General features: G+C 48.0%; 2 protein-coding genes across 6 annotated transcripts; one reads left to right on the forward strand and one right to left on the reverse strand.

The window, feature by feature from the left end:
- Positions 1 to 264: 264 nt before the first annotated feature.
- Positions 265 to 5,077, reverse strand: NUDT21 (nudix hydrolase 21). 3 transcript variants are annotated; one of them, XM_015873829.3, is made up of 7 exons: positions 4,899 to 5,077; positions 3,727 to 3,927; positions 2,462 to 2,525; positions 1,743 to 1,832; positions 1,219 to 1,294; positions 737 to 851; positions 265 to 549 (listed from the first exon to the last, which is right to left on the reverse strand). In XM_015873829.3, the coding sequence occupies exons 1-7, from the start codon at positions 5,012 to 5,014 to the stop codon at positions 528 to 530; spliced, it is 684 nt and encodes a 227-aa protein (XP_015729315.1). In that variant the 5' UTR covers positions 5,015 to 5,077; the 3' UTR covers positions 265 to 527. The 3 variants fall into 3 exon arrangements, 2 of the variants coding, with proteins under 2 accessions (XP_015729315.1, XP_085407776.1); XM_085551650.1 differs by having other exon boundaries at positions 4,831 to 5,077; XR_014947717.1 differs by lacking the exon at positions 2,462 to 2,525.
- Positions 5,078 to 5,218: 141 nt separating this feature from the next.
- On the forward strand, positions 5,219 to 12,511 carry OGFOD1 (2-oxoglutarate and iron dependent oxygenase domain containing 1). Of its 3 annotated transcripts, none has more exons than XM_015873845.2 (13): positions 5,219 to 5,393; positions 5,477 to 5,622; positions 6,118 to 6,238; positions 6,305 to 6,405; positions 7,052 to 7,168; positions 7,592 to 7,683; positions 8,184 to 8,312; positions 8,645 to 8,758; positions 9,385 to 9,464; positions 9,594 to 9,883; positions 10,733 to 10,855; positions 11,548 to 11,606; positions 11,841 to 12,511. In XM_015873845.2, exons 3-13 carry the CDS (start codon positions 6,180 to 6,182, stop codon positions 12,000 to 12,002), a joined length of 1,326 nt encoding a protein of 441 aa, XP_015729331.1. In that variant the 5' UTR covers positions 5,219 to 5,393; positions 5,477 to 5,622; positions 6,118 to 6,179; the 3' UTR covers positions 12,003 to 12,511. The 3 variants fall into 3 exon arrangements, with proteins under 3 accessions (XP_015729331.1, XP_085407780.1, XP_015729329.2); XM_085551654.1 differs by having other exon boundaries at positions 6,127 to 6,238; XM_015873843.2 differs by having other exon boundaries at positions 6,192 to 6,238.
- Positions 12,512 to 14,164: the final 1,653 nt, after the last annotated feature.

Below are 14,164 nucleotides of genomic sequence, written 5' to 3' on the forward strand. Positions count from 1 at the left end.
TGCACACCGCGCTGCTATAGCGCCTACAGTCAGTCCTGGAGCTACATAAAATATCCAGAATCACTAAGTTGGAATAGACTCTGAGATCACGGAGCCCAACCATCCACATCCCTCAGTGCCGCTCCTCTCCAGCACCTCCAGGCACTGGCTGCACCACCTCCCCCAGCAGCTTTCAGCATCTGCCGTGTACTTCCAAAGTTTCAGTCGCATTCTTCCAACTAGAAGACAACTACAGGAAGAACAAACTCCACAAAAGACAACCAGTCGGTTCCATCTCGTTTAATGTCGTACAAAAAAAACTGGTGAGTATTACAATGGAAAGTGATAAAATCACTGACATCACGCTGCCATCCTGCTACCTAAACAGCTGAGATTCACTTCTCTATTCATACAAGAGAATCTTAGTGGCCTTCGGGAAAGGAACAAAAATGAAATCCTCGAGTCAACACATTCTTTTTTCTACATCATAAAGCTGTGCTCACAGAGACGGCTTCTTCAATCAGATTCCTCAGGTGTTGGACAGGAACTCAGTTGTAAATAAAGTTGAACCTAAAATTGGAAGAGTTACACCAAGTGAGAGACTTCTATTCCATTTAATTAACTGACATTCTGGAACATGAACAGGCAAACGTTTTTATTCCTGAGCAGCCTCCACCTGACACAGCAAAAGTGATTTATTTTGCTTTGCCTTAAGGCCCGGGCTCCCAGAACCACAGTGCAAGCAAACACAACGTACCTGCTCAAAAGCTGAGGAAGGCTGGAAATAATGGGTCCGTATCCTGGTGCATTGTCATAGAGCTCAAACAACGGTGCAGCTACAAGCTTGTAATTTTTGGGGACTGCAAACAAAGCTACCAATAAATAAAGCTGGTTAGTATTAAATGAAAAATATCACCAAGCATTCAGGCAAGGGTACTCCCAACAGATCTCAAAGCAAGATCATGTAGCACTAGACTACCAAAGTAGGTTTATTCCTTTCAAGCTTAATTGCAGGGCTGTGCACACGATGTAGGAGCAGGAATGGGACTTTACTGGGAACCTGTGTTCAAACAACCACCCGACTTCAAAACTGATACCAACATTTATTTTTATAATGATTAACTGTAAGCAAATGAACCACAAGAATATGAAAACAAACCTGCAGCCACATTTCCTTGCATGAAATACATGCATTGATAGTTTGAGAAATAAATTGCTCTGTTGCAAACAAACACTTACCCTTTTCTTGAAGCTGGACTAAGAAAAGCTTCTTGTGTTCTTTTGGTTTAGTAATGTGAGCCGGGATGTAGGGGTACTGGAAGAAAAAAAAAAGATGCTTGAACAGAGCTTTGAAAGTACTGTAGGCACCAATTCTTATTCTCAGCTAAACCAGCCTGACAAGACAGAAATGCACAACAGCAAACTGAGCAAGTGTTCTCAGCATTTAGAAATAGAGGGGACTATTCACAGGGCGTGAGCATAAGTGCTGCAAAAGTGACCACTGTGGTTAAAACGGGAACTTAAATGGAGTGCCTAGCTCAGCACAGGGCAGGGTAGATAGGTGTAAGGAGGCAGAGGGAGCTTCCAGAAGAAAAACTTTGTAGTTTGTCTTCAGTCAAAGAAAGAAGACTGAATAGCTTAACAAAAGCCCCCAAGAACTAATGGCTCATGCAGCAAGCACTCCAAAAGCCCAAGTGGCTCCTTCAAGGCTTTTGGAAAAACAAATTATATTTAAGAAAATGAAAGTCAACGTAAGTACTCACCTGTGGAGGTTCAAAGTTTGGCCTCCACCAGTTACCAATGCAGTCATCAATCACCCAGTCCTGTTGGACGCCATCCTGACGGCCCAGGATCTATCAAATACAGCTACAGTCAGAACACTAAATACTCCGAGCAATACTGTAGAAAGTGCATTCTGGCAGCATGAAGAGTTGCTCTAATAAGGGTATGATGTAGTCCAGAGCTATTCTGGAATAGTTTTTAATGTTTGGTTGCTTTTACAACGTGGCTTTTTTTGTTTTCATAAAATCCTCACCTGACAGGACATTCTGAATTGCACACTACATTCAGCCAAACTGAGTGCCATAAGACCAATGAGAAGAAGGAAATGCAGTGACACTACCTGACAGCAATCGTTTTGATAAAGTTGTTAAGAACGTGGGGAAAACTGGCTCAAAAACAAGTTGTCATCCTCACACTGTGCTCAGCTGTGTATCCTGCTGCACATCTGATGACAGCCCAAAACACAAGTTGCACATGAACACAGGACTCGGGGGGAAGACAGACCACTGGGTTACACTCTCATGAGGATAAGCGAGAGCTTACTGTAATACTTTGTTGTTAGTGACCTGAGAACATTTTACAGCATTAAAATGACAAGTGACGAGGAGACTGCTGCAGTTCTTTGGCTATTCTACTAACTCTAACATCATTCAACATTCCACAACATTCTAGTATTGCGACATAACAAAAGAAAACAGACCTCTGTCATTAAGCGTTTGAGCCCTTCTACCTCATCTTCTCCTGGATTGAGTTCACCACCAGGTCTGTTAAAATAATCAATGATTAAAGCTAGAGTTATGTTTTACAGTGTTAGCAGACTTTCACAGGTAAGTTTGGACACATTTCCATGCTTGCAGCTACAAATTCACTCAAGGTTTTTGCATTTGAGGTTCTAAATCTAACCTTGCCCAATCTGAAGACAATAGGGTAGATTTCACCAAGACCATCTCTAATGGCTGCTACATGCCCCTTAAAAAACAAAACAAAGCAAAACAGGCCAACAATAATAACTTCAGTGGGATGAAGTATAACAATATACATAATAATGATAGAGACACTTAGAAGGTTAAGTTTTAACAATAATAGAAAAGCACTGAAGTTGAAGAAGGGGTTGTAAACACCAGCTGTGCTTGTTCTAATCTCAAAAGCAGTACTTAGTGACGTGTGCAGGAAGCATAAAACTCAAGTGGAGAATTATCCTGCATTTCATGCAAGGATAACGAGAAAAATGAAGATACATTCTCGTCATAGTTGTTTGCAAAGGCAAACAATGTGCCTATTTCATCTACATACATGCCCCATATCAAAAAAGAATCTGGATATAGAGATAATTTTACGCCTCACCTGAGACCAAACACTGCAAATGTTAAAAACATAAAACCAAGAATACAAGGAGAATCACCTGTCCCAAGTCGAACCATTTTAAAATAAGAAAACAAGCGTGACCACCACTATAATCATATGACCAAAACTTCCTTCCAGTTGTGATAACACTGGAATAATTGAAGCACTTCCCTCACAAATTGAGATTCCTGTCCCTCTTATCATACCCAGCTGACCCAGCAGTTTGTAAATTCATAACCACTACTCATTTCCCAGGGTTTGCCATTTTTGCAGCCGTAGCATAAGTGTATTTAAGCATAACAGCTTGCACAGTGTAAGACCAAACCCTGACTACCAGCAGGGCTTCCAACAGGAACCTACCAGAGTGCAACAAAGATTTCCAGAGACTTTAGAACCAAGGCAACTCTCCACTACCCACGAGTAGAGTCAGATAAATACATTTTAGAGGGAAATTTCATCATTTTAAAAACAGTTCTCACAAACCATGCGCTTGGAACAAATGAATCTCATTAAAAACACCGAGCAGAGTTGGCCACATCTTACTTTGCGATATGTACATTTCAAGAGGTCTGTAATTTTCTGGTTGGACTAAGAAGGTGCTTTCAAGAAGCAGGCACTTACAGCTTGAAAAACGTCGTCCCCAGCTGCAGTAATAACACGTGGGGCAGCCGGTGCTCGTGCACTATCAGAACTCCTTCCACTGTCCGCCTCATGCCAATCTTGTCAAACTCTTCTCTCATGCGCTGGAACCGAGCAGCCACTGAACTGTCCTTCTCATAAAGGGGCTCCTTTGTGCCAAATGTGTAATTGGTGAGAGGATACCTAAAGGGGAAAAAAAGTATTACTACATAATAAGAAAGCTAAATTGACACCTCTAGCACGCAGTGTTCACCCTGCAGCTGAGCCTTCTGTACTCGAGGGAGCAGAAACTCACTCATTGCAAAGGACTACAAGGTCTGGGTTGCATGCTGCACTGCACACCCCATGCCATGCCAAGGGCTGCACCATGGCTCATGAGGGCAGGAAGTCATGCCGGTGGGATACGTTGTCATGGTGCCAACCCAGAAACAGGCAAACACAACCAGAAGCATCTACAGCTACTCTGCAGCCACCTGCTTTGACTCCGCAGCCTGGAGAAAAGGGAGAGGAAGCTCCTCTCTTGTCCCTTTAAGCCTTCACTAAGAGCAGCCCTGCAGAGGTCTTGGGGCTTCTGATGGATGAAAAATGAGACATGAGACAGTGTGCTGCAGCCTGGAAAGGCAAGAGAAAGGCTGCATCAACTGAGGGATGGCAACACGAAGAGAAAAGGGACTGTCCCCTTTGCTCTGTCCTCACGAGACCCCACCTGGAGAATTTGTGTCCCCCAGCATAGGAAGGGTACGGAGCTGTTGTAGCAGGTCCATAGGGAGAGTGATTTTTTACACAGGCAGCGATAAGATGAAGTGAATTAAGACTAAAAGAGGGAACATTCTTTACTCAGCGGCCGCCCAGAGTTCGGGCTGCTCCATCCCCGATGGTGGCCGAGCAGCGGATGGTGCCTGTGCAGCCTTTGATGGCGGGGCCGTGTGTGTCCCCCCGGCTGGTTGTTCCCGCAGCGCTGTGAGGCCCCTTTTCTCCCCGCCGTTCCGGACTCTCACTATTGCTATCACTATCACTATTGCTATCACTATCACTATTACTATCTCTATTACTATCTCTATCACTGTCACTATCACTATCACGCACCGCTCCCCTCCCGCTCCGACCCCCGAGCGGTTCCAGCCGGTTCCTCCCGCCCCCAGCGCGGCCCTCACAGGTTGATGGTCCTCTCCAAGGTCAGCGGCTTAGTCTGCTGGATGTACTTGTTCCCGAACTGGTTCACCCCGCGGGGCCAGCCGGTCTGCGAGCGGTTGGGCGGCACCACGGACATGGCGGGAGGCGGCGGGAAGTCGATCCGCCATACAACTCCCGGCGGGCCAAGCGGCCCCGCTCTGCCGGAAGCGCCCGCCTTCCACTTCCGACGGCGCCCGCCGCTGAGTCGTCCCTCCTGGCCAATCGTAGGGCGCCCTACCCCTCGCCCCGCCCCCCACGCTCTCTGATTGGCTCGGCACACGCAGGGACGGCTGGGATTGGTAGTTCGGTGTGCGGCGGCGGCATGGGGGCCAAGCGGCGCGGAGCGGCGGGCGGGCGCGGTGTGGAGAAGCGCGGGCGGCGGGAGGTGGAGGCCGAGCTGTGTGCAGCCATCGGTGATGTGGAGCTACGGGAGCGGGCGGCAGCGGCCTGGGACGGCGGGGAGCCGCTCCGGCACGGTACGGGATGGGCCCTAGGGGGGGTCTAGCGGCTTTCATCCTACTGCCGCCTGCCGAACTGACCGCCCGCTTTGTCCCCGCAGAGGCCGTAGCGGTGGAGCGGGCCCCGTTCCGGCACGGCGTGTTGCGCGGCCTGTTGGCCAGCCCGGCATTCGCGGCGGCGCTGGGCGATGAGCTGCTGGGCCTGGGATACAGGGAGAGACGGAACGACCTGCTGACAGTGCGCCAGGTGGGACGGGACGGGAGCGGGGCTGAGCGACAGGGAGCACAGAGTCACTGAGGGACATAGAGCACAGAGTGTACAGTGATGGACGTAGAGCACAGAGTGCGCACTGAGCGACATAGAGCACAGAGTGCACTGAGCAACATAGAGCACAGAGTGCACTGAGCAACATAGAGCACAGAGTGCACTGAGCGACATAGAGCACAGAGTGCACTGAGCGACATAGAGCACAGAGTGCACTGAGCAACATAGAGCACAGAGTGCGCACTGCCTGCAGCCCGCAGTGCCACAGCAAAACCACTCTGGGACACCCCAGCGATGGTTGACACCCCCCCCCCCCTCCCCGTTGAGCTGTGCCGTTGCCTCATTTCTCTTTCAGAGCGCAGATGTTCCCCAATGGCCACCCTGACCCTCTGACAGAACACGAGGCCATCGCTCTCACCTTATCACTGTCCCCTGGGAGCAGAGGCCAACCCCATCCTCACCACAACCTCCTTTTAGGGGTTGCAGAGCCGTGAGGTCTCCTTCAGCACCTTCTTCAATGCTTTTCTCCATCTCTCCCCATGCTGCCGCAGTCCGAGGAGCTGGGGGCCAGGCCGGAGCCCCACGTCAGTGCACTGAGGTAAGGCAGCAGGGTCCACGGGGCAGCACATCCTGGGCCTGCCTCACCCTGTGCTTTGCTCCCCAGGCGGGCGCTGAGCGGGACCCTGCGAGCGTGGCTGGAGGCTGTTACCCACATTGAGCTGGAGCCCTCCATTGACATCTCCTGCGCCAAGTATGAGAGCACAGGTCAGTCTGCCCACCAGCCTCCTGACTCCACATGGCACCACCCAAACCCCGAGTCTGAGAGCAGCGTCCTAGCGCTCCCTCAGCTCTGGAGCTTGGGGCTGAGCCCACCACCCAGTGAACCACAGCCTGTCCCTAACGCCTCCTGACCCTTCCCCATTACTGTGGTCATGCTGCTTGCAGCTGCAGCAGGGCCCAAGGCTGGTATTCCAACCCTGGATGGTGGCTGTTCCATCCAGGCTATCTCACCCCTTGCATGCACGTTGCTATGGCAGGCAAGGAACACTTGTACTGCTTGTAAGTCTTCTATGCAACCAACTGCTCAATGCTCAGGGATTCCCTTTCCCTCCACTGCAGCACAAACATCTTGCAGGGCAGCTGTGTATCAAAAAGCAGACCTTGGTTAATCCACCCACTGTGGTGGGTGACAGGAATTGTATTTCCACATCTTCAGAGTAGGTTAATTACAGTAAAATCCCACAGAAATTAACCTTGTGGTGTTAGTGCTGCCCTTCCAAGAACTGCATTTTCGCCTCTCAGCATGTTCTTTCTTGTACAGTTGCAGGGAGAAAGCTGAGAAGCAACCACTGAAATTAATCATAGGTATACTCAGCACAGCTTTACTGTAGCAAACTGTGTGTTCTTGCAGATGTACTGCTGTGCCATGATGATGAGCTGGAAGGCCGGAGAATTGCTTTCATCCTGTACCTCGTGCCGCCATGGGAGAAAAGTGACGGAGGGACACTGGACCTGTTCAGCACAGATGGTAAGAGCTCAGTGTTAGTTGACTGAAAGAGATGACCTTTGTGCACCCACCCCTCACAGCAGTTCTATGAAGAGTATTTCCTTCATTCAGAACTGATATGTAGATAAAACTTGCACCTTGCAGAGGGGGTTGTAAGTCTTTGTAGACAAAGCCACAAAGCCAGTGGGTGACAGCAGATTTAACAAAGAGGGGAATCCTTTTTTTTTCCAAGAAGGCGGGGTAGAAGCGATGCCAATAACTGTGCTTGGGACTTAAAAGGGACTAAGTAATTCCCTTTCCAACAACAGAAGTCCTCTGATTTCTCATCAAGCCCTGAGCTCCAGCCCTTATGCTGAAGTATCCCACCAGTTAGCCATGAAGTCAGAACCATCAGCTGCTAGTAAGTTCAGTATCTTAACCAGAGTATGTTTTCTTCCTCCTCAGAACACTTTCAGCCACAGCAAATCGTGAAGTCATTGATGCCTTCATGGAACACGCTTGTTTTCTTTGAAGTGTCTCCAGTCTCTTTCCACCAGGCAAGAAGCTGCCTTTTTTCATGTCTTTATTCTTGTCTCTGTTGTGGCTATTTGTTCTTTGTGCTGTTACAGCCCTGGGTGGAAGGAGAAAAGGGGAAGGGAGAAGCATGAGCAGTCAGAATAGATACTTATGCTAAGTGCTGTGCATTAAAAGCTTATAACTTTAGGGAAGACAGAAGCTGGCAAAGCCAACTTTAAGCTGTCAGCCTAACTCCGTCATCTTGGGGGAAAGAAAATCCTACCATTACTTCCTAGCATAGAATAGGGAGCATAGAATAAAAGGTCAGATGGGGATTTTGGATATCTGCAAGGGACTTGAGCATCAACATTTGTTTTAGCTCTCTCTCTATGAACAGAGAATAATCCAGCTTCTTGTAGCCCTTGGCTGCCTCCTCTCTGAAAGCAGTAGGTTCTCATGAGGGATGAGTCTGTGTAACCAATTACAGCTACTCCTTTCATGTTATGTATTCTAAACTGACGTGCTGCTGATGTTGTTCCAGGTATCAGAGATTCTGTCGGAGGAGAAGTGCCGCATGTCAGTGAGCGGCTGGTTTCATGGCCCCCCAATAGAGCGACCTGCACGCTACATCGAAGCTCCCTTGCCCAGGAGCCCACACATCCCCTACGATGTGAGTAGCCAGTGTCCACTGAACTGCATTTACCTTTCTTTCATGTCTCTCAAATACCTGTTCAGGACACGTCAGTGGTTGGAGATGCTTTAAACATTAGCTTATCCAAGTCTCCTTTTTGATTCCTGTCCATAAATTTGTAGATAGTTTCCCTCCTATATATCTCTCTATATATATTTTATTCTGTCCCCTGTGCATGACAACAGTAGTATAGAGAGGTCAGCAATGGAGTGGGTGGGTGGAATGTAGTACTATGGGCAGCTGGGCAAAGAGGAATTGGGGAAATGCTTTTACTTTTGCAAATATGTTGTTCACATCCATTTCCTTTCCAGCATGAAATCTTGTATAAGTGGGTCAACGTAGTTTATTTGGACATGGACTCCCAAGCTCAAATCCAGGAGGAATTTGAGGAGCGATCAGAAATTCTCCTGAAGGATTTTCTTAAGGTGAGCTTTGTGCTTCCTTGCAATGTGGTTACAGGGCTGGTAGTGTCCTCATGTCATGCATGACCTCCCGAAGTCCCTTCCAGCCTCAGCCGTTCTGTGTTTCTGTGGATAGATAACCACTGCCTGCCTGTACACTGCTGTGCAGGGATACATCAAAACCTATAAGCTTTGCTTCAGCATTCTCATTTCCTGCTGGAAACAAAGCAGAAGGATGGAATCACATCATCCTTCCCATGATAACCAGAGTGTTCTTATCTAAGCTGCAAGAGCTTAGGGGAACTCACCTGTATGTGAAACAAACAACTTGCTGTGACTTTGGCTTACTTGAATGGCTGTGTTTCTCAAGGCTGATTTACCCCTGGTTTGCTGAGCATCCATATCTCAGCGAAATTGCATTCTCACCCAGCCAACAGTTAAGTAACATTTCATACCTACCAGGTCATGGCCATTAAAAATTCACAGTGCCCACCCAGACTATGCTCTTCTATTCTGCAGTCACTGGGAGACAGGCAAGTTAAAGAAAACATTGAGAATGCCTTATATGAGAGTACAGGATGGCTGCTTGCACTACACTGAGGGAGACCTGGGGGCTAAGGGTTAATGTTTCAGAACTCTTTCTTTCCTAGAAAGAGAAATTTCAACTTCTGTGCGAAGCTTTGGAGAACAAAGACATCCACTGGAGTAGTCGGGGGCCTCCTAATAAAAGGTAGGAAATGACAATGCTGTTCCATTGATCACACCAAGCAGGAGCTGCCATGAGGCTGCACTGACCAGTGCTGCTGCCATGGATGTGGCTCTCGTCGATTCTCTGCTGCTGCTATTTGCTGTCTTCCAGACTCTATGAGACAGCAGAGGAAGACAGCCTCCCTGACATCCTGAAGGACTTCCTGCAGTTCTTGCGCTCAGAGGCCCTGTTTTTACTGCTTTCCAACTTCACTGGTCTAAAGCTGCACTTCCTCGCCCCCTCGGATGAGGATGCTGGGGAGGGAAGAGCAGCAGACAGTGCTGGGCACAGCAGTTCCAAAAGTGAGGAGGAAAAGACTGACCAGCGTGCTGACAGCAGTACCAGTCAGTCAGACCAGCCTGACAACATCTCTGAGGCACAAGACAGTGAGACACAGAATGGTAAGTAGGGCAGCAGCAATGTGAAAGGACTTGAGCAGGATCCTGTCGTTAAGGTTGTTGGCAGCAGACCCAGAGATTTTCATGGAACTGGGATTTCACCTTGTACTGCAGTGAGCACAAGGTACAAATGTATCAGGTTTTTTTTAAATGCTAATCTTACAAGTGATTAGACATAAGAAGAAAAAGGAATTAAAACCCAAGACTTACTTCGTACAAAGACTTTGTTGTTGTTGTTTCTATTTCCCTGGCTTGTCATTTTGCCTTTTTTGTTGCCATATTCTTCCTGTGTAATTGTAAACTCCCATAGGAGGAGGTCATAGTTTGAGGCTGCGTGGATTGAAAACTGACTAGAGCCGTGAGAACATAAAGACTTTCCCAAATTCTGATGTACCTATCTGAAAGTTCAGAGTGCTGCTTTCCTCCCTGCAGTGTTTGCGTGCTTTCATAGCAGGCAGGTTACTGGCTTTTGAAGGTTAGAGCTCTAGTGTAGACCCCAAAGGAGGGGGAACAAAAAAGAAGGAAGAACTGGTTGAATCAAAGCACATTGCTTCTGGGAGCTGTCAGAAAGCAAACCTTACCCGGGTTGGAAGGGCCCTCAAGGATCATGTAGTTAAACCTTGCATCTGTCCATCCCCTGTTCCACACTGTTCGAAGGACATGACTTAGAGCCCCCTCCAGAAAAGAAGTTAACATGAGATCTGTTTGACTTGTTCTTCCTTTGCATTTTGCTGGGGCCAGCAAAGACAGTATGGGGGCTTCCCCTCACACACCTTGAGCTTTGCAGGAGTCAGCTACAGCACATCCTCATGGCTTTGCCTGGCTGCTGGGATAATCTGCTCCCTCCCATAGGTTCGAGTACCCCGATGTGTGCAGGGGAGCTGCGGCGCTGGACCAATGGGCACTATACTCTAGTCCACGACAATCAAGCAACTGAGTTTGCTCTTGACCTGCTCTTCTACTGTGGCTGTGAAGGTAAGCAGACAACAGACAACATCCTCATCTTCACTCCTGTGTTCTGTACACAAAGATTTGGGATTGTGTCTTTGCCTGAGCTGCCTGTGTTGCAGCCAGGAGGTGGCGTGTGGGTTTGCTGGGGCAGAGGGAAAGGACTTGGGCCCAGTGTCTTTACTCTGCTGGGCGGTGGCTCTGAGCACAGTGGAAGGGCGGGTGGCCAGAATTCCTGTTGAAAGCATTGCATTTTGCCTCCTTTCTCATCAAAACTATCACTGCCTCCAGTTCACAAAGCCTGTTTCTTTTTTTCTAGTCACATTAGGTGTGTCAAGGCATTTCGGATTGATTGCTAGTTAGATAATGGTGAAAACAAAAATATACACACATGCATTTTTTTATTAGATTAGCTGAGAATGCATAGGTGAAACAACCTGGCACGTGATTGTAATTATACTGGAAGTTTGCTATCTGCTAAGGCAAAACTGTGGGCAGCAGAAAGCCAAGCTACCTTAAATGGCCTGTGCTAAAAGGCAAACCTGGTACATTCAGTTCTGAATGTAAAAGGAAAAAGATAGACCAGAAGGAGGTAAACAGGGGACGGTCCTGCTTCCAGTCACTGTGCAGTGTGGAAGATAAAAGCTGTGTCTCATACAGGAGGGCTGTGAGGAGTCTGGACAGCGTTCAACTTTCTAAGAATCTTTTTCTCTTTTCAGATTGGGATCCTGCATATGGTGGCTTTACTTCCTACATTGCTAAAGGTGAAGATGAAGAGGTAAGGAGCTTGGCTGCTAACTGTTAATTAGATAAAAATTAATTACTTAGGGCGGAGTGGCATGATTACACTTGATCACAATGCTAACACAAGATGAAGCTGTTGCACTGGAGCCTTGTGCCTACCCTTGAGCTTTCTGCCTGAGCTGTAGCTCTTTGGGGGCCCAGCCCTGGATTTGGCTTCAAGAGGCAAGTGGTCAGTGACTAATTTCCTCCTTACTCTCACCTCTTCCAGCTGTTGACTGTGAATCCAGAGGACAACTGCTTGGCCCTGGTGTACAGAGACAAAGAAACTATGAAGTTTGTGAAATACATCAATCATCGCAGCTTGGCACGCCTGAAAAAGCACCCGAGCAGAAGAGCATTTTGGGATTTCTCATTTGTTTATTATGAGTGATGGCACGATGACCATCATACGCAGAAAATGGTGGTGCTGGCTTTGGGGCAGGGCCGTGTCCAAGCATTCAGCTGGGCCTGCCTGAGCCCAGCCAACCTTCCTGATCCTAACTTGATCATGCTGTATGTGAACTATGTCCTACTTAGGGGGTCTAGGTGACTTTTGTTATTAACTGTAAGTGGAAATCGTGTCTCCTGACTTGGTTGCAGTGTGCACTCTTAGCTGTTTTTAATGGTACATGGAGGGTGCCATCCCTGTGCAACTGATGGCTTCCCAGCCCTTCTCTTGTGGAAATGAGATGTGTGGGATGAGTCTCTCCTCTGGCAGGGTGAAAACTAGAAGCTCATGTGGTTCCAAGTTAATGACTTTTGTTGTTTTTAAACAAACACGTCAGTTAAATGCTTATGACTGTAGTTCAGCAAGTTGTTATAAAATACTCAGGACTTTTTCTGGAATTTAACTGTGTTCATCTTTTGTAGTGGCAGAAATAAAGGAGCTGCCGAGGGAAATGAGAAGTGTACAGCTCTGTGGAATCGTGAAGGAAGAAAGTGAGGCTATAAAGCTGCTGGCAGTGGCAGCCTGGCCTTGGCACTGTAACAGGAGCACAACTTCATTATGCTAAATGCTGAGCAGACAGACCCAGATGGAGGCCCTACTCCTGTGAGTTTACAAGTTAAGCAGTAGATGAAAGAAGAGACCCACTCCTATGTTCTTTGCCTGTGCCTGTACTTGAACAGCTCCATGCTTCAGATCTGAAGGAGCTGTGGCTGCAGTCTTGGAGCAGGAGAGGCTGGGCTGGTAGCAAGAACTGCCATCTTACCAACTCACATCTTTTGGCTCATCATCCACAGCAGGAGGATTGCTAACAGTGCATCCTGTTGTCCAGTTCCAGCTCTGTCCTGCAGTCTGCTAGACTCCAGCCTGGCTTCTGTCACTGGAAGTAGGCTGCTCAGATCATTCCAGGTAGCAGGTATGAAAGGAGGGCAGCCAGCTGGGCAGCAAGCACCGTGCTGTAGGCTTGGCCCTGGCATGCACGTGCTTGCCTAATACTTTGCTGCACTCAGGAGAAATGCAGGTGTACTTTCAGGTCCCCCAAGCCAGCCAACAGAGGCCTTGGGCTTGCAGCAAGCTGGGAAGTGCATGTATTTTTATTTCCTCCTGCTTCTGTTTGATCTGGAGAGGGTGAGCTGCTTGGAGCCTATCACTCTGGTTCCAGGCCAACAAAGGTGGTGTAAGAGCACAGCTAGCAGCAGGGCACCAGCAAGCTTCAAATAAGGCAAGTTGTGTTGGCACAGGCAGCAAGTACCTGGGGCCTGACTTCATGACTGTCTTCTGAAACGGATTAGGAAACACGTAGGCCTGGGAGCTCTACATGATCTTCATTGTCTGATTTGTTTCCCTAAGCTGGCTTCTGTGTGTACTGCACTCTTTTAACATTCCTTTGCTGTTCCAAACTGCTTACAAAGACAAGGGGCTGAACCTGGAAACACATGCTGTAAAGAGCACGGAGCTCTTAGTGCATCGCTAATTTAGGTTAATTTCTGAAGCACTTTCTTTGCAACGGCTTTTATGGGGACAAAAGCCCTTCCTGGGAGCAGCTGCAGCAGAAAAAGACGAGTCATGGGAGTTCTCAAATTAAAACCAGAAATGTTTGGGTAGTTTCAAACAAAGGTTACAGATCTGATACCACAGCTGCTCACAGAAAGTCACTTAGGCAAAGCTGGGAGTAAGTTAATTAACAAAAAGAAACAGCATAATCGTCTGCAACGTCAGCCTAAGAGTGTGTTTGGTCTTGGAATAGCCTACCAGCAGACTGTGCCTTTTGAAGCTCTCTTTTTAATAATAAATGATACACTAGAGGGCATGGCAGCCCCTACTCAAGCAAGGCAGTTATTGAGCCCAGGGAAACACCCTTCTGCCGCAGGAGGCTGAGATGAAGCCACTTACAAAGGTAAATTTGCAGTTACCGCTGAAAAAAAAAACCAAAAAACCCAACAAAATGGAGTAGGTAAGGGATTAACATGGCGCAGTGTGAGCAGCTTTGTGTCAAACAGCCTCTTGTGTCAGTTACCAGCTCAGCCCTGTGAGGATGCATGCGTGGCTGCAGCAGGAAGCCTGCTGTTCTATGCAGGGTACAGCAGCTTCTGTTACCCAAGTGCTGT

This window comes from Coturnix japonica, chromosome 6 (genome assembly GCF_054131305.1).
Source record: "Coturnix japonica strain WE chromosome 6, WE-NBRP24, whole genome shotgun sequence".
NCBI classification, from domain to species: domain Eukaryota; kingdom Metazoa; phylum Chordata; class Aves; order Galliformes; family Phasianidae; genus Coturnix; species Coturnix japonica.

Bases quoted from the DNA above. Each gene is read 5' to 3' on its own strand.
- NUDT21 (XM_015873829.3), bottom strand. From the start codon at position 5,014: ATGTCCGTGGTGCCGCCCAACCGCTCGCAGACCGGCTGGCCCCGCGGG. The intron at 3,928-4,898 runs GTGAGGGCCGCG...TTTCCCCTTTAG, and splicing joins TTGGAGAGGACCATCAACCT to GTATCCTCTCACCAATTACA. The intron at 1,295-1,742 runs GTGAGTACTTAC...TTTTTCTTCCAG, and splicing joins CAAACTTTGAACCTCCACAG to TACCCCTACATCCCGGCTCA.
- OGFOD1 (XM_015873843.2), top strand. From the start codon at position 5,240: ATGGGGGCCAAGCGGCGCGGAGCGGCGGGCGGGCGCGGTGTGGAGAAG. The intron at 8,759-9,384 runs GTGAGCTTTGTG...TTTCTTTCCTAG, and splicing joins TCCTGAAGGATTTTCTTAAG to AAAGAGAAATTTCAACTTCT. The intron at 9,884-10,732 runs GTAAGTAGGGCA...TCCCTCCCATAG, and splicing joins AGACAGTGAGACACAGAATG to GTTCGAGTACCCCGATGTGT.